We start from the raw sequence: 26,721 nt of genomic DNA, 5'->3' as shown, positions 1-26,721 counted from the left end.
TCGTGGATTGAAGAAACAAAGGAAAGAGATATATCACAGTCTTAAGAAGATGGTGGAAGAACTTACTGAAGAAAAAAAAAAGGCATTTCTGATGCCTGATAAAAATCAAATGAAAGGCCCTTCTCTGCTCTTCGGAAATGGTTCAACTCAGTCTACCTTTGTAGACCCAACTGCCAGTTTGTGGTCTGTCTATAGCTGTGGCTAATCTGTTGTCTATTAATCTCTTAAGTAAGAAAGATCACAAGACCACTCACTATGCAGGCTACAAACCTCACATGTGGTAAATCTGATTTCCACACCTTTGCCTATCTATTCTAAAGCCTCTTCAGCTCTCAGATAGCATTTATAAATAGAACTGAGGCAAATAACAGATTTAACAATTTGTCTAAAGAATCCAAAGGTGTGTAGCAATGAAGTACTCCTTTAAAAAGTTAACCCCTGTCTTTCGTTTCTAGACTCCTTGTTCAGGAAGCACACAGCCAAGATCCTAAGCAATGTGTTGAGAGGAAAGGGGAAGATCGCAGCACTTGTCTATACCTCAGCTTCCTGCAGGGTCCCGTGGTTTCGGCACACCATGTCAGGGCAAGTGATAGGAGACCCACATCCATCTCGGATTGCCAGCTGCATGTACTGTTTCAGGCACTAGAAGTTAAGGGAAAAAAGACAATTACCCACTGCACTACAGTAGCACAAAGGTTACAAAACCACCACTGCCTCTTCTTCCTTATGTGGAAGTCCTGGGGCTCATGTACTTGGGAAACATAAGTTATCATGAGTGTGAATACTGAGAGCCATCACTTTGGGAAGAATGCAGAGACACGCAATTTTGTACAACTGTATCCTAAGAATACTGAGTTTATTCAAGGCAACAAGTCAAATTTCTGTACTCTCACATTTTATCTACTATAGATTTGGAAAAGACGAAACATTCTTTTGTACGAATGGCAAAAGCCTTCTTTCTAGTTTTTAAAAAAACTTGTGTGAATTCCCAGTTTAACTTTTATGTAGTGTCCTCTCTCTCAAAGTTTGCCCAGAAGTAGAACTGTGATCCTAGTGCTGAGCCAGCCAAATGGAAACAACATGGAAGTGAAGCACAGACTTATCCAGGAACACCCTTAACAGCGAATACACCTAGAAGAGGCAATGTCAAAAACAATTAGGGAGAATGAGAATTTCCTGAAACCATGGGCCTTGGCGAATGCTATGATGAGGAGGTTTGAATAGAACCTGAGTAAAGAAGAAACTCATAGGGAAAAAAGGAACCCAGAGAAGATAAGAGGAAGAATACGAAGGACAGCCCTGACCAGTGTGGCTCAGTTGGTTGGGCATCATTCCGCAAAGTGAAAGGATGCCAGTTTGATTCCCAGCAAAGGCACAAGCCCGGGTTGCAGGTTTGGTCCCTAGTCAGGGTGTGTACAAGAGACAACTGATCGATTTTCCTCTCTCACATCAAAGTTTCTCTCCTTCTTTTTCTCCCTCCCTTCTCCTCTCTATAAAAAAAATAAATATCTTTTTAAAAAACCAAGGACAAACGATCTACTCACTGCCTTGCTGCACCTGAATCTTGGGCAGTGAGTGGAGATGTGAGTCAGACTTAGAAGGTAGAAGAGGAAGTGATACCATTACAGAAATCTCTAATCCCTACCTTTTCCCTCCCAACCCCTTGCACACGCCCACAGGAAATTGAAGAACAGTTTCAGAAGATACAGCTCTTAAGAAATCTGTCAGTTGGCTTCTCAATTTCTCCTAATTTGCTCATAATTGGTCAGTTCTTTTCTATATGCATGATGGAAAAAAAATCAAGCTTAATGTTTGAGGAAGACACCCCAAAATATATATAAGCTAGTCAATGAACTAATGACTGTTATAGTGATCATTATTTATAACAGGGTTTGGATCGTTCAAATTAATACATTTAAGTATCAACCTGCTACATTAAAAACATTGCTGCTGCACCAACCTTTTATAAAAGCCGAACCACCAAATAAATTTTATGGTGAGAATACTGATGATATAACTGTAAAGTCTATTCCTTTTATCAACCATCTTTATTTTCCCTATCTGAAAATAAAACTGATATCAAAATTGTATTTCAGAAGAAATAATCCTGTATTTATCCAATTGAAATTACTGTCACAATGTACAAATGATCAATGACTAAGGCAAACAAACCATTTAAACCAGATTTGCATATCTTCAACTACTGAACAATTCCATTCTCCAAGGAGTCAAGCTTTTTCTATGATGCTCATAGAAGAGAAAACTAGAAAATAACCTAAATATCCAAAATAAAAGAACACATAAATAAATTATGCTAAATTTATGCAATGGAAAGCTGAAGAATCATGAAAAATATTTTCAAATGATGTTTAAAGACATGGGAAAGTACTCCTAACTTGGTATGAATTGGGGAACAAAAGATGATTTAGTATGAACTGGAGAATAAAAAAAACTGGAGCAGGGGTCTTCTTAAGTCACTCTTCCCTGACAACTGACTACAATTTAGATACCATACTTTAACTTTTACTTTCTTTTTCCAGAGAAGTGTGAACAATCATTCTTGCTAGGAGTTCCTGTGCCAGACATGGTCTCCAGTACCAGGAAGAGTGGTGAGTAGAAAACAGCAGTAGCAAGGAAATATGAGGAAGAATTTCAATGGGTCACGAACCTTGGGAAAAACAACAGAGGTGACTCACAAAGGGAGTGCCGTGGCAAGGAACAAGCGAATAAATCATGTGAAGGCCTGTCCACCCCCTCTGCTCCTAAGGACATCTCACCTTCCACCTGCTGCACAGATGCCAGTGTCACTGCCTTGACCTCTCCAGCTGCCACTTGAAAGTTACATAGAAAGACTGAAAATGTATAGCCTCTAGGCTCAAGGGGAAAGTATCTGAGGAAATGAACATCAAATCCTAGTATCTGGGCTCCAGCCCCAGCAGCACTGTGTCAGGTGACAATGGGAAAATTACTTAACCCATGACTCAGACTTGCTTCCCTTGATCTTTAAAATGGGGACAATAATACCTGTTATGTTTACTTCACAGGGTTTAAACCACACACAAGCACAAGCCTAAAATTTTGTATATGGAAGCCTTTTAAAAATTTGCAAATTATAGGATATTTGGTCATATTTCTACTCTACTTCACCTGTCTTAGACTTTCTATGAAAAATGCAGAGGGGAAATGATACCCTTTGACCCTTTCAGATTATCTTTTCTCCACTCCCTGCAGGGGACCAGTGAAGCCACCGAGAAGCTCCACAGACAGAACAGACAACTGTAGCGGAACAACACCCCACACACCTACTGTCAAGCCTCTCCTTAAAACTGTTTGGGTCTATACATAAAGCTTAGCGTTAAATAGGAACTAAAAAGACGGTGTGAGCCTTTATAGGTGAAAAACAAAAATTCATTTCCACTTATGGTGCAAATTTATAAAGTAGAATCTAAGCTTTCCCAAGGGATTATAATGAATGTTCTATTTGCTAATGTCATGTTCTTAAGTACACTGCAACCACAATACAGAAACCCAATGAAATGTTAAGCTTCCCACAAGCACTCTTGCAGCCACAATACTGCATGACCCATGACTCTAGGACAGAAGTCAGAGCTGCAAGCACCAACAACAGGGTATAATTATATACATCTTATATACTTTTGTCTTAAATTCTAAGAAACACTGGCTCAAGAAAGAGATCTGTAGTGCACCTTGCTAAGTCATGCTCTAGCACAGGCGTCGACACTCCATCCCGGGGGCCTGCATTTCCATTCGAAGGCAAAGAGGGAAAACAACCAGCTCCAGTTATCACTTCTTATTAAATTTTCAAGTACCTCAGGTTTATTATATGTTTTCTATTAGCTTGCACTAAAAATTTAATCTAACTCTCCCTCTCTTCTTCAAAACCTCTGGCTAAAGCACAAAAAAACCTGAAAACATTCACATGAAGCCCTGTACATGTTATATGAACCAAACATACACAAATGGTTAGCAATTCTGGAAGAAACTGGTGTCAAGCTTGTAAATAAAGACAGAGGAACACAGAAAAAGAAAAAGAAAAACAATCATCATTTAGTCACACTGAAAAAGTTACATTCCAATAAACAGCAGCATTAAACAAATGTCTAAATATGCAATTTTCATAACAAATTCTAAGTGGAATGTTTCAAATACAACATTTTAAATATCCTGATGACCAAAGAAAGAAACAACTTTTCTTTTGGATAGCCAGCATCTCAAGTTAGTTTGGTAGAACACACCGTTTTTTAGGCCATGAAGCATCATGTATAATAAGGATTGTTCCTCAAAACCATTCTGCTAGCCCTTGAGGATTCAAATGGGATCTAGCCAAGGATTTAACCACCAAACACCTGCTGAACCAGATGACTTGTACGGTCTCTTCCAGTTCTGAGATCCTATGAAGTACATACTATGGAACCTTCCCTGAAAGAGGTTTTCCCAGACCCCTTTGAGGCACGTTAATTTTCCCGTGTACCAAAGGGCATTCTTCATAGGTGTTCTCATCTATTAGCTGGACAGGGCAAAAAGAGCTGCATCATTTAGACAAAGCTCCTAATAGATACACCCAAAAATAATGTACATGTGTATACACATATACATATATATTTATAATGAAGTTGCATTGTCACTAGATTATACCTCTCTTAAAATTTTTCTGTAAAAGCATTACAATGAACAGCCAAGGGAACCGGATTCTAACAATGAAGACTGAAGTACCTGTACTTGAAAAATAATTAAATAAAAAAATTGGAAAAAAATCTTAAAAAAAAAAAAAGACTGAAGTACAAGCTCTGAAGTTTCCCTTGGCATCTTGGGCAAGTCATTAAGATCTCCACAACAGCACTTTCAGTAATAACATAAAACAACACTGCCTGCCAAGCCTATTCTCAGGGAAACGGAAAGTCCCTCATGAGGGTGAATACACGAAAATACAAGGAAAAGTGAAAAGAAGTATGCAAATGTAAAGTGTAATTGGAGACCAGAATAGGTTTCTGAAGAACAGGCAGGCATGACGAAACAGAAGTCCCCTGACAGATACGACCCCCTAGAAATCAGTCTCATGACAGTGCGAAGTGGGGGTGAGGGGGAGGCAAGAGGAGACTATGTATTGTTGGGAGAAAGGAGCTAATGTGTGACACTAGCTGAAAGTTTAAATGGATCCTCAGGCTCTTGGATGCTTCTGGATGCAGATGCTGGGGTTTTGAGGTCCAAGAAAGACTGGCAGACCACCCGAATTGAAGATGAGCTGGTGACCTAGTGACCTTGGGTTTCTCATTCCTAACACAGTCATAGATGGAAAGGAAGGTGACAAGGGAGAAAGTACCTTGAGTTTAAATGTTTGCTTTTTATTTTCCTGGCACATTGCTATACACTAAAATGGACATTTAATAAATGTAGACTAACACTTCTCTGCCTCAGTACACAATTACATCATGTCTCAAGAGTGTTCTAAATAACATCTTATACTTAGGCCAATATTCTGTTTATTCCAGTCCAGACTACAATCTCCATACATGATCCAAGAATAAAGCTTTCTTCATTGACTGATGTTGAGTTGAATTATTCATAAACTCATGATGGAACATCTCTCACAATTCAAAAGCCTTTTAACACACCCAAAGCATCCTGGTTTGTAAATATATAATGGTTTTTAAAAATTCAAATAAATCATTAGTCTATAGCTAGGCAGTAAACTGTTTCCTGGTATAGCATGGTACTGAACTTTTTCTTATAAAACCCCTTTTCAAAACCTTGGCTTTTCACAAATATAGTATCACTAGCAATGGGCATCACCTTAATACACCCTCTTTGCCAACCACACAGAACATCAGAGGGCTGATGGAAAACCTGGCACGGGATGATGAAAAGGAAGCCCCCAGTGAAACAAGCCATAAGGCCAGTTCAGAAGAGACCTTAGTTTTACAGTCCTCATCCTTAAGTGTCTTATTCAGAAAGCCTTCCTCATCTTGTGCCCAGCCCAGCACAGTGCCCAGCCCATCTGTTCTCATAACACTCTGATGCCCAGCCAGCATGGTATCTTTCAAACTGGGTGCAAACACATATTCTTGGGAGCTCAGGAGTTCCCCATAGCAAGGTTTTTATCCATTTTATTTAATATTTGATAAGTATATTCTGAACCTTCACAAGGAAAACCCCAATTCTACTCAAGGTCAATGCTCACACTTGCTTGGTGGTGTAGGCTGGCTTTTCCAGAGAAGAAAGCGGTCACCGTCACAGATGGATGAAAAGTATGTGGACCCAGTGAAAGTGTACAAGGCAAGACTGTCAGTGATTCCAAGTCAGAAAAGTGGACAGATCATTAAATTAGCACTTGTTCATTAGAACACACCAAACACTGAATCTAACTGTGAAAAGTGATTAGTAAAAGTGATTTACTAAACCTCATCTATCACATTAATGTTAACTTAAAGGTTCTTGGTCTATGTTAGTTAACATGCAGCTTAGCCATTTATTCTGATGCTCTCATTTAAGAGACAGAAGTCTAAATGTGCTTGTACCTTGTATTATGTTTAAGTGAGGCTACAGTAAAAGTAATTTTAAAACAGTTCAGTGTTGGGGTCCCAAGCATTTTCCCAGTCAAAAGGAAACTCAATAAACCCACCAAAAGGAAGAGAACCCTGTGATTCTCAGTGGCAGTGCAGCTGGTTGTATGATATTTTCCCCTGGAGATTGATCAGAATATCAGACTATCCAAAAAGAATTTTGTAAATGGTACAACCATATACTCCTCCCCCAATTCTCCAGAAGACGTAGCTCTTCCTCCCTACTTTCCAACATTTCCATTAACAACTTAGGTAACACCAGATGTTAACAATTAAGTATGTCATACCTGTCAACAGTGCAGTGCTTATCACCCTGCATTGCAAGAGACTGTGAACTAGGCTGTCTCCCCAATAGCTCAGGCATTCCTTCAGCGTCTGGATCTTATGTTAGTCATCTTTCTATCACAGGATCTAGTACGTGGTGGACCCAGACTCCGTGGGCCCTGGAAGCCCGAACCTACCACTCACCAGCTTTGTGGAAAAGTCCTTCAGCTCCAATCGCTGAAACATGTAAACCTACTCCACCTGCAGTCTTGCTCCCTGCCCTCCTTTGACACAGAGGAGCCAGCTCTGCCTTCCAGGGCCAACTCCACCATCATCCAGTTCCCATTTGCTCTTGCCTTCCAGGATATTTACCCAATTGATCACCTATTTTCTTTCTTATGTCTTGGCATTTTCCCTATCTACTGAGTCCTTCTTCAGCAGTTAAACATGTCTAAAACTATTCTAATTAAAGAACAAGAATAAAAATAGACAAGGAAAACAGCCCTCCCTCACACTTCTTTCTGGCTAGATACTGACTTTTCATTCCTCTCCTCTTCATTGTCAAATATTTAAAAGAGTTGTCTGCCCTCACTGCATCACTAACGCTGTCATGGCTACGCCCTTAAAACTTAGCTGTAGTGGCTCTCCAAAGGTGCCAGTGACCTCCATGTCACTGAATCCAACACACATTTTCTTCCTTTCTGACCTTTCACTCACACTCGACCATTCACGCTTTCTTCAACTTTTCCCTTCTCTTGCCTTCAGAATTCCACACTTCTCTGATTTTCATTCTATTCTTCCCCTCTGGCCATTCCTTCTCGACCTCTTTCATTTCCATCTACCCAGTAAATGCTGAAGTTGCAGGATGGAATCTAAACTCTCATCTGTTTTTGCACTTTTTGGTCACCTCATTAACTAGATATAATCACTTCCCTGCTCTGCTCTGTAATGCAGAGAATGTATTTCCCAGATTCCAGTGGGAGGTATAAATAGAACCAATTACTCAGTTGCTTAGCAAACAAATAAATAAATCCATCATCCCTGATGATTCTTTTCCTCAAACTCCACAACCAAAACATGTCCCAAATCTAATCACTTCTCACCACTCCCAATGCAAATCAAATCGTCATCATCTATGGCAAAGACCTCTGCAATGGCTTCCTCACTGATCCTAGCTTCTGCTCCACACAGTGGCCAGGGTACTGTTTATATGCATCTTTTATTTATTGATTTGAGAGAGAGAGGAGGAAATTAGAGAGAAGGAAGGGAGGGAGAGATAAACAGACAGAGGGAGAGAGAGGGACAGAAATATTGGTTTGTTGTTCCACTTATCTGTACGTTCATTGGTTGACTCTTTAATGTGCCCTGACCAGGGATCAAATCTGCAAGTTTGGTGTACTGGACAACACTCTAACCAATGGAGCTACCCAGCCAGGGCAATATAATCTTTTAAAATATAAATCATATCTTATTCCCCTGCTCAAAACTTCCGAGTGTGCATGTTATAAATTGCCTCTCCAACTCCTTACCATGGCTCACAATGCTGTAAATTTTCTAACTAGTAGCTACTGCTGTGAGTACATTTCCACTACATTCTCCCTTACTCTGGGAACGTGAGCCTTCTCACTATTTCAACAGGTCAAACTGAGATAGGCCTTCCCTGGCTAAACAGGCCAACCTTCCTTGCTATATCAGCCTCCTTACCTGTTTTATTTTTCTTCATAGCACTTACTATCTAGTATTACTTGTGTACTGCCTGTTACCCCACTAGAGCTTCAGCAGAAGGACAGGGCCCTTGCCTTGTTCTCTGATTGATCCCAGACAACCATGTAGATTCTACAAAATGTGTTATTGCATGACTTAATAAATCTCTAAGTCCTATCAATCCATTTCCTAAACATGAATTAGAACTGTTCAGACTTCCGCCAAGATGGAGGCGTAGATGAAAACACTGTGCCTCCTCTCACAACCAAGTTTAAAGTCAACAAAGTTTCAGTAACAAAAACGCAGCCAAAACATAGAAAATTGAACTATATGGAAGTCCGACAACAATGAACCGTTCACCCAGACCGGTAAGAGGACAGAGCCAGAAGTGGAGCAGGGCGGGGCAGGAAAGATCTCTTGACCCAGGCACATAGGCAGCCGTGAGAAGATCCCAGGTGTGGGGCAGCAATAGGCAGACCCAGTGAGGGTATAAGGCGACAGGCTGACCGAGGTCACACGTTCGCAAGCAGATAAACCAGCGAAGGAGCGAGCAATGAGACAGACAGTGCAGGCCCCAGCAGCGGGAAGCAGCAGAGGCTGACCATCATTGCCACTCTCTGACCCCGCCCCCACATACAGAGTCACAACCCAGCAACTGAGTGGCCCTGCCCTGGTGAACACCTAGGGTTCCGCTCCTCACACATGACAGGTGCGAACAGACCAAAACATGGCTCAAGAAAAACTCAAAGCCCTGCAGCTGATAACTCTAAGTGACCAAGAAATAGCCAACCTATCAGATGCACAGTTCAAAATACTGGTGATCAGGATGCCCACAGAACTGGTCGATTTTACTCACAAATTAAAGGAACAAATGAAGGCTAAACTAATTGAAATGAAGGGAAATGCACAGGAAACCAACAGTGATGGAAAGGAAACTGAGATTCAAACCAATGGAGTGGACCAGAAGGAAGAAAAAAAAATGACCAAACAGAAAAATATGAAGTAACAGGAATTCAAAAAAATGAGGAGAGGCTTAGGAACCTCCAGGACATCTTTAAATGCTCCAACATCCGAATTATAGGGGTACCAGAAGGGGAAGCGAAACAGCAAGTAGAAAACTTATTTGAACAAATAATAAAGGAGAACTTCCCCAGTCTGGCAAAGGAAATAGACTTCCAGGAAGTCCAGGCAGCTCAGAGAGTCCCAAAGAAGTTGGACCCAAGAAGGAACACACCAAGGCACATCATCATTACATTAGCCAAGATGAAAATGAAGGAGAGAATCCTAGAAGCAGCAAGAGATAAGAGGACAGTCACCTACAAAGGACTTCCCATCAACCAGACTTCCAGCAGATTTCTCAAAAGAGACCTTATAGGCAAGAAGGGGCTGGAAAGAAGTATTCCAAGTCATGAAATCCAAAGACCTACATCCAAGACTGCTCTATCCAGCAAAGCTTTCATTTAGAATGGAAGGACAGATAAAGTGCTTCTCAGATAAGGTCAAGTTCAAGGAGTTCATCATCACCAAGCCCTTATTATATGAAATGTTAAAGGGACTTATCTAAGAAAAAGAAGATAAAAATAGGAACAATGAAAGGACAGAAAACTCACAGTTATTACCAACCACACCTAAAACGAAAGCAAACTAAGAGGACAGCTAGATCAGGAGCAGAACCATGGAAATGAAGATCATGTGGAGGGTTAGCAACAGGGGAGTGGGAGGAGGAGAAGGGGGGAGAAGGTACAGAGAATAAGTAGCATAGACAGTAGGTAGAAAATAGGGGGAGAGCAAAAATAGTATGGGAAATATAGAATCTAAAGAACTTGAGACACGTGGACATAAACTAAAGGTGGGGGGAATGGTGGGGAAAGGTGTGCAGGGTGGAGGGGAATGAAGGGGGGATTAGAACAACTGTAATGGCATAATCAATAAAATATATTTTTTAAAAAGAACTGTTCATCTCCATCTCTTCTGTCATGATCCTAGGCCACCTGCCTTTACCTCTAACCTGGGCTTCTGCCTTAGCCCATTCACTAGTCTTCCTGTATCTATTTTTGCCTATTTCTAATTAATTCTTTACACTGCAGGCAAAACAAAATTTTTAACAATTTAAGCTTGATGACTTCTTTCTCTTGCTTAAAACCCTTCCATGATTGTAAGCACTCTTTATGTCTCCTTTGTAGTGTGTACTATAATTAGGATTCAAGAATGAGGTGTATATAATTATGTGCTCCCCACTGTCTGATCATTCCCCCAGTCAGCATCACCAGAAATTTCAGTCTTTAAATTGCTTTCCTTGGCACCTTGCCTTTAGAATGATCCTGTCATCATTCACATGTAATTATGGCAGGAGGATTTAATACAGAGGTTAGACAGGCCAGTTCCCTAGCAGAAGGCAGTGTCCTGAAAAAAAGGACGAAGGATAGGTGTTTTTATGGACAAGAAACACTGGAAATTATGATACCTTATTGGGAAAGACAATTGTGATATTGTGATTTATAATTAGAAATACACTATTTGGTCTGTGTCCCCATTTTTAGCAGGAAGCTTCTAAAACCCTTGGAATTTCCTAAGTGGTCAAAGATATAGAAGTGGCTTTTGTTATATTAACAAAGTGACTTTTGAAATGCCCCAGGCCACCGCAATGAAGGCTGATTGCCAGGGGAACCCACCTTGTCATTACAGCGTTGGGATGCTCATTCTCATCTGGGGAATGCCAAGGAGGGCAGAGGGGCCTGTTGAACTGATCATCAGTGGCCAATGATTTACTCAGTCGTGTCTACGTAATAAAACCTCCACAGAAACCCAATGGGACAGGGTTCATAGCACTTCTGGTTGGTGAACACATGGAAATACAAGGAGAGAGGTGTGCCCGGAGAGGGAACAGAAGCTCCACACCTTTCGCCATGCTTTGACTTCAGCATCTGGCTATTCCTGAGTATACACTTTTATGATAAACTAGTAATCTAGTAGGTAAAATGTTTTTCTGAGTTCTGTGAGCTGCTTTAGAAAATTAATCAAACCAAGGGGTGGGGTGGGGGGATCCTTTGACAGCCAGATGGTCAGAAGCACAAGTAACAACCTGGGCTTGTGACTGACGATGCAAGCGGGGAGGGAGCAGATCTTGCAGGACTGAATCTTTAACTTGTGGGATCTGACACTACCTCCAGATACATACTGTCAGAACTGAGTTGACTTCTTGGATACCTCACTGGTGTCCAAGAATTGTTTGGTGGTATTGAGACAGAATAGGGAGAAGCTAGGAAAATTCCTTGGCAAGTGGAATAGAGAGACTGAGACAAACAGCTGAACAAACTGGTCAAACAATTTACAACCAGGTGCAGATGGTCACCAGGGTGGGAGAGGGTGGAAGGCCCAGCAAGGCCTCAAGTGCCTGGCAGGGGGCAGAACAAGGACCTTACTCCCGGGGAACCTCTCCTCCCTGGAGATAACATCTAGGCCTCATTTGTATTGGGTTGGCCCAAAATCCATTTAGTGCTTTTCCATTAAATAAAAGATACTTTTTTATTTTCACCAATAATTTTATTGATTTGGATATTTTAAGTATGCTGGCTATTCCCACTCTTGGCTTCTAGTGGGTAGAGGCCAGGGGTGCTTCTAAACATCTTCCAGTGCATAAGACAACCCAACAAAGAATTATTTGGCCAAAATGTCAATAGTACCAAGAAACTTCACGAACCACTTTTGACACGTTCGTTCAGTCACGGCACCTTTTCCATATACTGCACAAATTTTCTTTTGTGTTTCAGTTGCATTTGTAACTTTCTCAAAATAATTAAGCATAATACGCCAAAAATGTTGTGTATTTTCTTCCACCTTCGATATTAAAATGGCCACACAAAAATTCACCAATTTTGATGTTTTTTTAAACGCACACTGATATGACAACTGTCACAATACAATATAGAAAATTGTTTCAAATGAAGTTAACGACAACTAAGCACTACTAAAGCCATTTTTAAGGAAAAAAGCAAACATTTTGGCCAACCCAATACTTCAGATCCAGGTCCAGGTCCAGGTCCAGAAAAGCTGCAAAACCAGGTGGGTGATGCCAGAACCAACTGCAATGACTAAAGACACCCTGCCTGATACTGGTGTGGTGCCAGGAGCAGAGGGGTCAGGCCCTGAGGCAGCAGAGCAGCACTGCATTGCCCAAGTAACCAACCTAGTGCTGTACGTAAGGACAGACTTCCCACCCTTAAGCAGATACGCAGCAGGAGGAAGTCAATGCATGGAGCATGAGTGAGCCTATCAAAATGTCTGGATAAAGGAAAAGCCCTCCTACCTGCTTCCAGTTCCTGATTTAAAGAGAAACCATAGGACACAGAGGCATGTGTACATAAAGGTTAACGTGGCATCAGGGAGAGGTGCAGCCCTGCCAGTCTAACCTGGGAAAAAGATGGGATTGGCTGGGGGGCTGGACCCTTCTGAAGTGCACAGAAGCCTAGGCTAGGAAATGTAAATGAAGATTTAAAGGGAGAAACATGCCTTCTTCTTCTTCCCCTTGCTCGCCTGATAGGAACCTGAGTGTCTGCATACCAGCAAGCCCTAGTGGCCCAGCGGCAGGCCCTAGGCCCTTGGCACAGGAAGTGGCAGCAATGGTGGCATTGCAGCATGGGCTGGGCACACAGATCATAGGAAGAGCCCTGAGGTAGGAACAAGCTAAGCTGCCTGAATGATTGTGTAGTGGTCAGCTGCAGTCTCCCAAAGGATGGTAGTTTTAAATGGGAGAAGGAACTCTGGGATCAGCCTTGGATTTGTCTGGGAGAGGGTGGTGTGTGTGTTTTCCTCTGGTTGTTCTGGAGGGGATGGGCTCTCAGCAAAAAGCCTGACATTCTTTCAAAATCATGTAGCTTTTGAATAAATGAACTCTCCTTTTTCACCAAACCTCTGCCTCCAGAGTTTGCCTATGGACAGCAGGCAGCAGAACTCCACCTGTGTTCAGTACCATGTGCTGTCACCGACCAATCAACAGAGACCAAGACCCTAAAAGAGCATCCCTATAAAAACTGATGAATATTCTACTGAAACTCTCTCCTGAGACCTCCCCTAAGACTCCCATCTACAAAAAAAGATAAAAGCCTCGAGACAAAGGACCCAGTATGCACTCTCCCTCTGCAGAGCAGCCCATCCCATTCCCTCTCCTTCTTCTTTCCCCACAGGCCTGGGTCTTCTAAACTCTAATTCAATGGGCAGATGAAGCTTGTTCCAGGCTAATCCCCTGAACCTGTCCCCAAAGTCCCCTCCTCTCTGACTTCCAATGAGCTAAGGCTGCCCAAGCTGGGCTCTCCTATTGCTTCTTCTATGCAAAATCCTTCCTTGTTTCATTGTCCCCAGCACTTAACATTGTACTAGAGAATTCACAGTGAGTATTTAAATTATACCATTCAAAGGACAGAAAGATAGATGGATGAAACCAAGGTCTGAGACACAGCCTTTGCTTGCTTTCTCACTACTTTATTTCCGTATTATCAGTACTAAAGTAGGACAAAATACTGGAATCTTTCAGCTTGAAAATGTTACATTTTTTCCTTCTGAAGGCTATCAACACCATAAATCATAAAGTTTGTCAAAGATCAGACACCATTCCATATCGAAACAATCTGTATTTACCCCGCTACCTAGGGAAAGTAAATTTTATAGCTATAAAATGTCCTTTTCCAGTCACAGTAAAGACCTGTGTGGTTTATAGACACCCACTCAGTAACTGCCCTCTGCACACAAGAACCCTTGAAAACAACTGTCAGACTGAGGGCCTCTTATGAACACCACTAACTGCCACTAACATGATGCATGTAGGGATAGGAGGACACCAGTCTTTGAACCTAGACTTCAGTTTCTACACCTGAATATACAGTGCACTGGGAGCTTCCACGTGTGGAAAGCATATCTCTTAATCTCTCAGCCCCTTGTTTTATCAGTAACTTGCCAGAAGTCACATAGTTGAAAGTTCATAGCACACTGCTCAATCCCTTCAGTCTGAGGTATGGCTACCAGTGTTTTCGGATTATATATTCTCTGGTCTTTGGAAAACACCTTGGAATTTTTAACCAGTTCTTCTTTACATCTTCTTTGAATTGACTAAACTTGTATGTAACTAAAAACCAGTTGTTAGTTTGCATTGTACAGGCCATTGTCAAGCTTGAGAAACTATAGGTAGGATCATAAAAACCTAATACGAGGCTCAGCCATTGTTCATGCTAACAAAATGTAGAGAACACATACTACGTATTAGGAAGTACATTGTGTATTTTCACAGAGGTTGTTCTTATTTCATCCAAACAACCCTATAATGCAGGAATTAAGAGGGTCTTGGGCAAGTAACTTAATTTTTCATTGGTTTCTTTATCTGTAAGCTAGAGGGTAAGAGTAAAAGGGAAAAAGTAGTATTCTTGCATAATATATATTACACGATAGGTTTTCAAATGCTCTTACTTGTCCTTCCTTGATTTTTTTAAATAAATGAACTAAGGGTCAAAGAAGTTCAACTCTACATTCATGTGGCTAATAATTCACAAATACTTTTCAGAAGAGGACAACCAAAAGGGCCTCCTTATTGGGGATGGGAAATGATTCAAAACCACTTTGGCTTTTAGTTAACACAGAGCTATTTATTTCCATGGAAATCAGGCACTCACTACATCTAACCTGTTTCCAAGAGGTGCTGGGCACAGTGGAATCCACAAGATAACCAATCCTTGATGAACTTGCTTATTCAAAAAATGGGGTTTTAGAATTTTCTAGTTAGCTTACAACATTTTTGGCTTCCATTTACCCAAGTTTTTCTAGAAGTTCCTTTTCCTACTTGTCATTGAACACAGACTTTGGGACAACACATCTCACACAGCTGTAAGACCACCATTCTGAGCACTATGTTTTCATTCATTCGCTCTCCTGTGTATAATACACTGTTCTAGATGGGGCCCGCTTCTCTAACTTATAGTCCTGTGACCACCAACATGTAAAATCAGTTCAAACTGTAGTGACACTGGACATAGCATATACTGAGTTAAAGAGTCATAAGATCAGTTTGTTTTGCTGCAATTTGCTTCCTCCTTAAAAGAGGAAGCATGGATTAAACAATGAGATATGTTCTATTCATATATCAGATTGGAGAAGATGAAAAAATGGCAAATACCCAGAGTGTCAAAGAAAGGGGCTTTCCCAAACCACTGGTGAGAATGCTAAATGGCACGACAGTGTGGGAAGGCAATCTAGCAACACATACTAATTTAAAATGCACATGCCTTCTGATTAGGCAATTCTACTTGTAGAAATTTATCCCACAGAGGGGTATTTTCACATTTATATAAGCACAAACATTCTCATTTATAATAGTAAAAACCAGAAACAACCTTAAAGCCCACTTATTAAGAGGGACCTAGTTAAATAAATGTTAATACAGCCTTACCATAGAATACTACACGCCCCTTAAAAAAGGAAGGCAGGGAAGGCAGGTCTGTATGTGCTCACATAGAAACATGTCCACAATACACTAAGTCTGCAGAACTAGAGTTAAAAAATAGTATCTATACATAAAGATCTCACTTCTCTATTACATGTTGTGTGTGAATACATGTTCCCCCACACGTTTATATGCTTATCCACAGAGAAAGTCTGGAAGGGGGTTCAGGTGAACCATTTATATCATCAATAACTCGGAGATTTTTGTTTTGTTTTATGTTGTTTTAAAACCATCATGTATTGCATTTATAATTAAAATTAGTCTTTAAAAAGAGAGCAAGGAAAAAAGGGATAGGAGGGAGGAAAACAAGTGAGGTTTCCCTATACTTCTCATTAAATTCTCTACCCCTGTTAGCGTACATGAAACTGGTCGCCAAGAACTCTGCATTGAGCTAAAGTGTCGATCTAGGGCGGAAATCATTCTGGGTTTGCAGTTAAGGGAAGAGAGGATTGGGCCAAGCAGCCTTTCTGACTCTCCTACTGGGGACCTTCATTTACCTACTGGCTTCCTTTTTTCTGCAAAAACATACACAGAGGAACTAAAGCCCTATGCATCCCACCCTTAAATTACCGCCAACGTTGTAGAAGTAGCTGAGGTTAACTAGAGGAGGTGGCTATATGGTTCTGGTATGCTATCCCTGATTGTCCCAAGCACTCTTGGAAATTGGCAATTAAGTGAATGATTTTCTTGGGATGGCTGAGTGGGCCTCAAAACATGAACGCACAAATCCAAAAAACTGTTACATTAAATAAATGAGTAACTACTGTATATCTACTAAATGATCTTTAAAATAAGGATATTCTTTAAAGACTGATTTGGGTCATTATATGAATAAAATGAGTAAATGCACTTAGACCAATACCTCCCACTGAATAAGTGCTTGCTGCTACTATTATGACAACAATGATGATTAGTGATGTGTAACTGCTTTCCTGGATTTTGCCCTCTATGTGGGGAAAAAATAAAGTGAATTTAGGTCAACAGTTAAAATATATGGCAATACAGATATTTGTATAAAATACACTTAATTAGATTTTAAATGCTACATGCTTTCAGAGAGAGATGATAAATTGACACGAAGTTAGTCAATGCCACCAGGGTAAGAACAATGTTTCAGTTGTTCTCCAATAAATCCTCCCCCCCATCAGTATTCTGCCTATCCAAATCAGTATTTGTTGAATGACTGCTGGTTTGCCTTGACCAGGACATGAGGCTTCATTAGGAACTGAGCAGGTAGAGTAAAAAGGAAAAAAGGCAGGTAAAGTGAAAGAAGTAGTAAGCACTATAGAAAGGAAAGAAATGGAGGTATGAGATACTTCGTGTGTAAGGTAGCAGGAGATGATCTGGATAGACACTGTGTGACAGACAGTTCGTAGAGGAACTTGAATGTCAGCACTAAGGCATATGATTCAAACAGGAACACATGAATCCTTAATAACAGTAGTGCATTTTGACAGAAATATTTTTAAGAAATCTGACATCAGCATCTAAATGGAAAGGAGGAGACATTGGAGACATGAAGATAATTTAAACATGTCAGACCTCAAAATCACAGTCTACCAAAACAAGTACAGCTCTTGTTGATGAGGGTGCTGTTCTCGCCACCCTCACCACCCCTGTTCCTTCATCCTACTCCGGCTTTGCCCACTTTCAGACCATTCTCCACCCTATGCCAAAGCCATTCTTCTACCCACTCCCAAATAAAGCCTTCCAGTGGCTCTGCAATGCCATTTAACATGGCATACAGACACTCCATCTAGTTTCTGCTTGCTTCTGCAGCCTCACACCCATGCACACCCACACTTCCGACATGTTCCAGGGATGGCCTTCAGCTCGGCTCCTCGGCAGGCCGGCCTTCCTTGGTTCTGTGCCTTCACATGTGGCTGCCCTTCCTCCCTGTTGCACTCTCACTACCCACAGTCCCACCAATGCCACCATCAAGCAATCTCCTATTCATCATTTGGTTTTAGTCCCCAGGGAGATCTTCCCTGACCTTAACAAGTCTAGTCTAGGTGGATTCCCATATGCTCCCCTAGCACCCAGCGCTTCCTCCTTCAGAGGGTCTTCTTCCCACATGAGAGCTGGGCTGGCTATGCATTAAACACACAGTCAGCACAATGGCTGGCACACTGTAGTAACAAATGGAAGAGCTGAATCAGGACACAGAAATAGACTTAGAGGAAACTGAAATGAAGTGCAACTTCAAAAGAATAAAGAGCTAAATTAAACCCTGGTGATTCAAGGGATGTAAGGGAAGGTTCTCTCGTTGTGTGCCAACTTTTGCCTGCTTTCCAGTTATGGTTTGCATGTTTGGCTAGCCCATCGCATTCTGATAAATGATTTGAAGAACTGAATTGAAAGCAAGGTATGCTTCAGAAAAAAAGTTTTCACAGAACACAAACAGAAATTATCAATATACCATCTTTTTATAACCTTCTTTGAGAAAAATATTTAAATTAAATCTTGTTCCTTATTATAGTACCACGCCTCTTAGCCTGAAAGCAAATGCTTTTCTAAGAGAATATGGAAAAGTCTGAAGAACTTGTTCAGCCTCTAATCAAAGTCAAGAATGTTGTGCAAATAAAGCTAATTCCAAAAGAACTGTGTCAACAGAGGGGCAAAGAATAGAGGAATAAAGTTCTATTTATTAATATTCCCACACTGGATGGAGCATTGTTGGAGAATTTTTAACAGTCATCTTTTCCTTGCCCTCTAACAGAAAGATGGTCTTAATTCAAACAATACAGAGTTAGTAGGTAGACAAAATTAGATTTCAACCAATTTTGTTTTAGAGAACAGAAGTAGTACTAATAGGTAGGACCAACATGGAAATGTTTCAAATGAATGTAGAAGAAAAGATAGTTTAGAATTAGAGTTTCCATTAATTGAATAGTCAGTGTTATGGTATGTCCCAATTCTTGAAGTTTTCAAGCAGAATCTAGATGGTTACAACCAGCAGAGTAACACATGCTAGCTATATTCCAGGCACAAAGTGCTTTATCTAGATTATCTACTGCCATCTTCTCTATATGTGCATTGATTTATTATTATCTTTATATTACATAGAAGAATATGAAGACTTAGACTACCCAAAGACATTAACAGCTACCACCTGCTGGTTCAATCCATGACCATCTCTGGCCTGCATTCACCTTTTCCTCTTGGTTCATTCTCTATGCAACAGCCAGGGTGATTGTGATGGTTAATTTTAGATGTCAACTTGAGCAGGGCACAGGGTGCCAGATACTTGGTTTCACGTTATTTCTAGTTGTGTCTGTAAGGGTGTTTCCAGATGAGAGTAGTGAATAGGGCACACTTTGTCTACCCCATGTGGGTGGGCTTCATCCAACCAGTTGAGCATGTGAATAGAACAAAAAGGCAAGAAAAGGAGATTTCACTCTCTGCCTGTGTAAGAGCTGGGACACCAGTCTTCTCCTGCCTTTAGATGGGAACTTACACCAGTGGTTCTCCTCATCCTCAGGCCTTAGGACTCAGACTGGAACTAGACCACTGGTTCTCCCGAGTCTCCCACTTGCAGACAGCAGATTGTGAGACTTCATCTCCACAGTTGTGTAAGCCAATTCCTTTACATATGTATTCATATATCTCATATTGGAAATACACGTCCTATTGGATCTCTTTCTCTAGAGAACCCTTACTACTATATATCTGCTTAAAACAATGTTAGATCATGTTACTCTGTGGTTCAAAACTCTCCAAAGGTTTCTGTTTTCACATCAAACTTGATGTTTTCACATCAAGCCCGAATCCTTACCGTAGCCTGCAAAGTCCTACGTATCAATGCCACTGACTCTCTGACTTCATCTGCTACTGCTCCCCCAGGTCACACACACGTACCCCACATACAAACTCATTCACACTAGCCTCCTAGCTCTGAACACACTAAGCACACCCCCAGCTTAGGACCAAGACACTGCTCGCCTATGCCTAAAACTCTCTTCTCCAGATAGCTATTCCTCCTGTCTTTCAGGCGGCCACTAAAAAATATCTGATCAGTGAGACTTCCCTAACCATCTAACATAAAGTGGAAATTCTTTCTCCTGTAGCACTCTCTATCTCCCCCCATCTCGCTTTGTTTTTCCTCAAAGCATATATTGTCTGACCTCTGTATTTACTTGTTAATCTCTGTGTCTTGCACTAAAATTTTAGCTATTTGAAAACCAGGACTTGATCCAGTTATTCACCACTATATCTTAACCATCAGAGCTACACATGGCATGATAAGTATATGTTGAATAAATGCAGCCCAGTCAACCAGATTTGAGACCCATTCTCTTAAATGCCAAACCACACTGGCATCCGGAAAAGGCCTTCTTTCATTAGAAAGGTGGCGGGGGTGTGGCGGGGGGCGGACTAGAAGAGCTAAGCCTCCTTCCAATTCTGGGACTATGATACTATGACAAAGTCACTTGGCCTGAAGAGTCTGGTTTTCTTTTGCTGTTCTTTTCCTCTCTTACCACATTGTACCATTTTCCTTGAATAAGTGGTGAGCATTAGGCATGGATGAGATCATAGGTCCAGGAAGCCAGCTCCTCCTTGAGTCATCTCTAATCCATTTCTCATACTGTTACAATTTGCTCCTGTTTCTCAAATGCTATCTGACCTGCAGCAGCTCAATCACCAATGGAAAAATATAGTGTAAAACTTTGTATTTTAAACAAGTGACTTGAGTAATAAATACAAAGCTATCAGAGCATTGTATTAAAACTTTTAGCAAGTATGATCCATGAGTATAATGAAGTCATTTACAAATAAACCAAGAGAAAGGCAAATTCACTGAGTCAATGTTGATCAACTAAGGAGAACACAACCTGGCAAGCCAGTATATTTTAGTACCGGAAGCCAACAGAATAAGAGAGGCAGGATTTACTTTTCTGTCCATTTAACAGAACTAGAAGACATGGGAATGAAAAGAAAATTTTAAAGCTTTGGGACAGACTGGCAGGTCACGTGACCAGAAGAGGAGACAAAAACTTGTTCTGTAACACTGCTGGAATACAATGCCTTGTTATTTCTTGTAGTTACAGGGAGTTATCAATTAAAAAACACAATGATACTAGACCATACATATCAAGCCAACGAGCGATTATATTATTATATTCTTACTGGGACTAAAAAACTCCTAAATAAATGGTAACTTGAGGTACTCTTCCATCCAAATCTTTCACATCCAATCAGAAATGTGCTTATCTATTCCCTTTCAAAGTTGTACTTGTGTTTTCTTTAAGTCCTACTTCAAGATCTTCATTTGGAACACCCAACCATTAGTCTTTTAGACAAATTTAACAGAGAAATTTCTGTCTATCCTAATTGCTAAACTGTTTGAGTATCAGAAGAGTAGTGAGTTTGAAATCACCTATATAACTTCCTTTTTATAAGATGTTAATGAGGAACCCAGACAAGATTGCTATAGGATTTTCTTTCTCTAAAATGTTTTTGAAAAACAGAACAGTTCAGTATCCTGACAGAACTTAGGAAAGAAAAGAAGAGCAAAGCCATTTACTAGGGCCTTGGCACTGAGCTAGTTGCTTTACTGGAAGTCTTATATGATGCCTCATATAATAGTTTGAGACAGGTATCATCGTCCCTTACCTCCCCTCATCCTACAGGTGACAAAACAAAGGTTCAGAAAAGCCAAAGATTTTACCTAAAGTCGCACATCATTAAATGACCAAGGCTGAACTTGAACCTGGGTCGTCCTAGCTTTGTAGCTGCACTCTTACTCATCATGCTACACTGGGAGAGAAGATGGAGGTGCAATAGAACACTGGCATTTCTTCCTCATAATACGGGCATCAAAATCCAGAAATGAACCACTGCAGATCCTTTGTTTTATTGGAAAGTTACCAACCACGTGGGTGCACAAATGTGTATAACAAATATACACATGCATGCACACATGCACGCACACAGAGCTAATTTTCCCAAACTGAAATGTCTCCCAGGCCATACGTGGGCTTTTCTTAAAGGTCACCCAACAGGCCCCAAGGAAAAGAAGGGCTTGGTCTGAAATGTTTTATATTTCCTCTCACTTTTTTAAACATTGGAAAATCCATTTGGCTCAGAGAAATGAATAGTAAAAGGAGTTCTAACTACTTTGAGCCCACATCATGTAATGGAAAAAGGCAAGAATATAGCTGGACTTTATTTTCTTTTTACTCAACACATCCTGTCTCTAATTTGAAGGGTAAATAGGCCATGCCCAACATACCGACTCTTTTCAGGTGAAATTATCTAGGTTATAAAAACATGCAAAAACTGTGTTTTCTTTATTCTTTAATTTACAGCTGACAGAAATAGCTTCCAAAATAAATCAAAGAGTCAAATATTGCTCACAAGGAAGCAAACCCACAAATTGACCCTCCTCTGATAACTGGCTTTTGTGAATTTTTTTCTTTCACTTAATTATAATTGTGTGGTATTATCTCAAAAAAACAGTGTGCTTCAGAAGCCAGAAGAAGAAAATTTGAGTTTGCACATTTGGATTATTTAAATATTAAAGAGAGAGACTGTTTGCGTATTATTAGTTAGTAGACCAACATTTCTGAGAAATTACAAAACCCGTCAATTACAAAAACAAGTAATTTTGCAACACCTCTTTCCATAACTCCCAAATATTAACTTCTCTGGCTCCATAATACACCTAATGACTTGTAACTTCAGTCATGCCAGTGAGAGCTATGCCCATTTTTGCCACGTAAATTCAGCATGCCTTGCTTTATACTACACTTTCTTCTGTATATTAAAGCCAAGCAGTTTAACAAAAATCATCTTTGCAATTAGAATGTGGTAAGTTTCCTTTAAAAATAAACTCAATATATTGATAGATTATTTAAAGTGATGTTCATCACATTCTTTTTTCTAGAAGTCACTTAAATCAAGAATTAACTACATGGAATCATTTAAAGCAGCATTCTTCAGAGCTCTAGTTGTAGGGAAGCTAACAGGTATTCCACTAAAAAAAAAGGTGGTATGATCAAATGTAAATGCTTCAGAAGAGATTAAACAGGGTCCCTTGCTTTCCTCTTAACCACAATACTTCAACAGGGCCTCTAAAATGCAAATATGCACTGGGTCCCTCTAAGAAAGAAAGAGAACACACTATTTTCTGAGTTAATTTGCATGTGGAACACTGTTCAAGGAGTATCTCTGTTTCTCAGAGCCACAGGTCCACGGACCACACAGGTCAGGGGATGTCTACTGAAAGGCCAGGTATCCCTAAAGACAGGGAATGAGCTAGCTAATACTCAGTTCAAGTCAAACACCCTGCATCTGCTTACTCAGCACTCCCAGAGCACACCCATCTCGGAAGCAAAAAGGCTTTAACCTCACAACAAACGTTCAGGGACAGACCTTAGGGAAAACAGGACTAGGATAGAATGTATGCAAAGCTTGATTAAATCTATGAAAATACGTAAGTATAGCACCATACCTGGCAGGAAGACCATTACACTTGGACATGTGCCTAATGAAGGGGAGAGAGGGACAATCGTGGCAAAACCATTTTACATATTTGGTCTTTCCCAGCCAATAATTGAGAGATGTCATCCAGTTACATTTAATGTTGAAAATTAGTAGCATATGACAGAATTTTAAAGGTCACAAATTTGTTTTCAGCCTTGAAAACACATTAGATCTCTTTATTATGAGTGCAAACTAGTATCTGTGAAGAGTAGATACATTTTTCAATTTTTTTATTTTACAATGTTTTACTGATTATGCCATTACAGTTGTCCCATTTCCCCCCTTTATTCTCCTCTACCCTGCACATCCCCTCCCCCAAATCGCCCCCTTTGGTTCATTTCCACATGTCACAAGTTCTTCAGATTCTATATTTCCCAAACTACTCTTGCCCTCTCCCTGTCTATTTTCTCCCCACCGTCTATGCTACTATTCTCTGTACCTTCTCCCCCCTTCTCCTCCTCCCACTCCCCTGTTGCTAACCCTCCATGTAATTTTCATTTCTATGTTTCTGCTTCTGATCTAGCTGTCCACTTAGTTTGCTTTTGTTTTAGAGGTGGTTGTTAATAACTGTGAGTTTGCTGTTCTTTCACTGTTCATATTTTTTATCTTCTTTTTCTTAGATAAGTCCCTTTAACATTTCATATAATAAGGGCTTGGTGATGATGAACTCCTTGAACTTGACCTTATCTGAGAAGCACTTTATCTGTCCTTCCATTCTAAATGAAAGTTTTGCTGGATAAAGCAATCTTGGCTGTAGGTCTTTGGATTTCATGACTTGGAATACTTCTTTCCAGCCCCTTCTTGCCTGTAAGGTCTCTTTTGAGAAATCCGCTGACAGTCTGATGGGTACTCCTTTGTAGGTGACTGTCCCCTTATCCCTTGCTGCTTCTAGGATTCTCTCCTTCATTTTAGTCTTGGCTAATGTAATTATGATGTGCCTTGGTGTGTTCCTTCTTGGGTCCAACTTCTTTGGGACTCTCTGAGCTTCCTGGACTTCCTGGAAGTGTATTTCCTTTGCCAGACTGGGGAAGTTCTCCTTTATTATTTGTTCAAATAAGTTTTCCACTTGTTGCTCTTCCTCTTCCCCTTCTGGTACCCCTATAATTTAGATGTTGGAACAATATCCTAAACTTAGATGTTTAACAATGTCCTAGAGGTTCTTAAGACTCTCTTCATTTTTTTTTGAATTCTTATTCCTTCATTCTGTTCTGGTTCAATGTTTCTTTCTTCCTTCTGGTCCACTCAATTGATCTGAGTCCCAGTTTTCTTCCCATCACTATTGGTTTCCTGTGCATTTCCCTTCCTTTCACTTAGTTTAGCCTTCATTTGTTCATCTAATTTGTGACTAAAATCAACCAGTTCTGTGAGCATTCTGATCACCAGTATTTTGAACTGTCCACCTGATAGGTTGGCTATCTCTTGGTCATTTAGAAGTGTTGGCTCTGGGGCTTTGAGCTGTTCTTCTGCTTAAGCCATAATGTTTTGCTCTGTTTGCACCTGTTACATATGACAGGGGGAGCCTTAGGTGTTCACCAGGGTGGGGCCACACACGTTTCTGGGTTGTGATACCATATGTGGGGGCAGGGTCAGAGAGGAACAATGGCATTTTTCTGCTCTCTCTTGGATTTCGGTCCCCTCTGCCACTTCCTGTGAGCAAATTGGGCCCTTCTGGTGCTGGTTCCCAGGTGGGTGGGCTTTTGTAAGTTCTAGGACCCTGTGAGTCTCCCCAACAGACTCTCTGTGAGCCTGGGAGCCTTTCCCAGCACCTTGATCCCTGAAAGATTTTTCAATTGGTGCTTTTAGGCTTTATTTCCCAGCGCTGGGGCCCTGGGTTGTGTGGTCTGTCTCACTGCTGTCTCCTTCGCTTGGTTTATCTGAGTGTGAATGTGTGACCTCGGTCAGCCAGCCGCCTTGCGCCCTCACTGGGTCTGCCTGTTGCCACCTGGTGTCTGGGATCTTCCAACCACTGCCTGTGCACCTGGGTCGGTCCAGCGTCTTTTTCCTGCTGGGACCCCCTCTCCGCCAGCCACTGACTCTGCCCCCCTTTCCTCTCTGGCTGAATGGTTCGTTGTTGTAGGACTTTGGTACAGTTCAATTTTCTCTCTGTTCTGGTTGTGTTCTGGTTTCTGTATCTTTGTTGTTCATAAACTTGGTTGTGCAAGGAGGTACAGTATTCCCACTTACTCCTCCATCTTGGCCGGAAGTCCTCTTCAATCAATTTTTTTAAAGAAGAAATAAAAACTCCAACAATAAAAAGAGTAACATTTCAGGTGAGTTTGGTATCAATTGCAAATTTACAGACACTGATGTAATCAGACACACGCAGTTTACTATTTTGGCCGATCATAGGAACTGGGGTATCAGGAAGCCAAGCAAGGTTAATGTTAATAGGTACAAAAAGTTCCAATGTTTATAGGTACAAAAAGTTCCAAAGCTGGAGGGTTACCAAAAATACCATGCCATTTGGCTTTCTGCTTTTGAGCACTCCCCAACAATAGGGAAGTATGAACCTAGATGACAGAACGACCTAATTGTACTAACTCCTACCTCTAAACTGCTGAAGGAGGTATGAGAAGCAGTTGTTCTGTCTTTAATTGGGAACTGAATCTACTGAAACAATATGTCAGTGTCAGCTCCTTGCAAATATGAAATACAACCCAAGCTTTTGTGCTCTTTACCCAACAATGCCATACCAACTTGAGTCTGTGCTATTACATCTCACAATGAAAACTGAATTCCATACCTGCTTTTTGTCCAGTAACACTTGGAAAAAATTTTCCATTCTGCTTTTAACCAAATGTTGCTTCTGACTCATTTGTTTCAAGGACTAGCAAGGGTCTGAAACGTATGTGAAAAAGTCAGAGAAATAATCACTCTTGAAGCAGAGCATTCAGAAACAAAGCAAGACCAAAGGAAACTAAAGCTGCCCTGAGATGACAAGGCCATTGCCTCACTTCCTATCAAGCAACACACACTGACAAGATGAGCAGAACCAGCAGGAACCTCACGTAGTGAGAGGCCTTCACCCTGCTTGAACTGTCACATCCACTCACTCCACACTCCTCACCTCCTACTAGACTTTCTAGGCCCTTATCACCCAGTACTATAGCTTCCTATTCATTATGTCTATTATTCATTGTATAATTGCTTTGGTAACAGCAAGGATCTCTACTAGGCTTTGTTTCTTTAACTGACAGATCC

General features: G+C 40.8%; 1 protein-coding gene across 3 annotated transcripts in view; it reads right to left on the bottom strand.

Annotated features, from left to right (window-relative positions):
- RNF144B (ring finger protein 144B) overlaps nt 1–26,721 on the bottom strand; it is a 73,813-nt gene that overhangs the window by 32,798 nt on the left and 14,294 nt on the right. For 2 of the 3 annotated variants that reach the window (XM_037038004.1, XM_037038005.1), the window contains one exon: nt 538–642. The exons of the other annotated variant lie outside the window; for it this stretch is intronic. In XM_037038004.1, the coding sequence (XP_036893899.1) occupies nt 538–642 (105 nt within the window). The remainder of the gene's footprint in view (nt 1–537; nt 643–26,721) is intronic. 3 annotated transcript variants of the gene reach the window in all.

Source organism: Sturnira hondurensis, unplaced genomic scaffold, assembly GCF_014824575.4.
Source record: "Sturnira hondurensis isolate 20B ecotype Veracruz unplaced genomic scaffold, ASM1482457v3 Scaffold0023817, whole genome shotgun sequence".
NCBI classification, from domain to species: Eukaryota; Metazoa; Chordata; class Mammalia; order Chiroptera; family Phyllostomidae; genus Sturnira; species Sturnira hondurensis.
The sequence above is the reverse complement of the archived record's forward strand: the minus strand, read 5'-3'. Positions and strand labels throughout refer to the sequence as shown.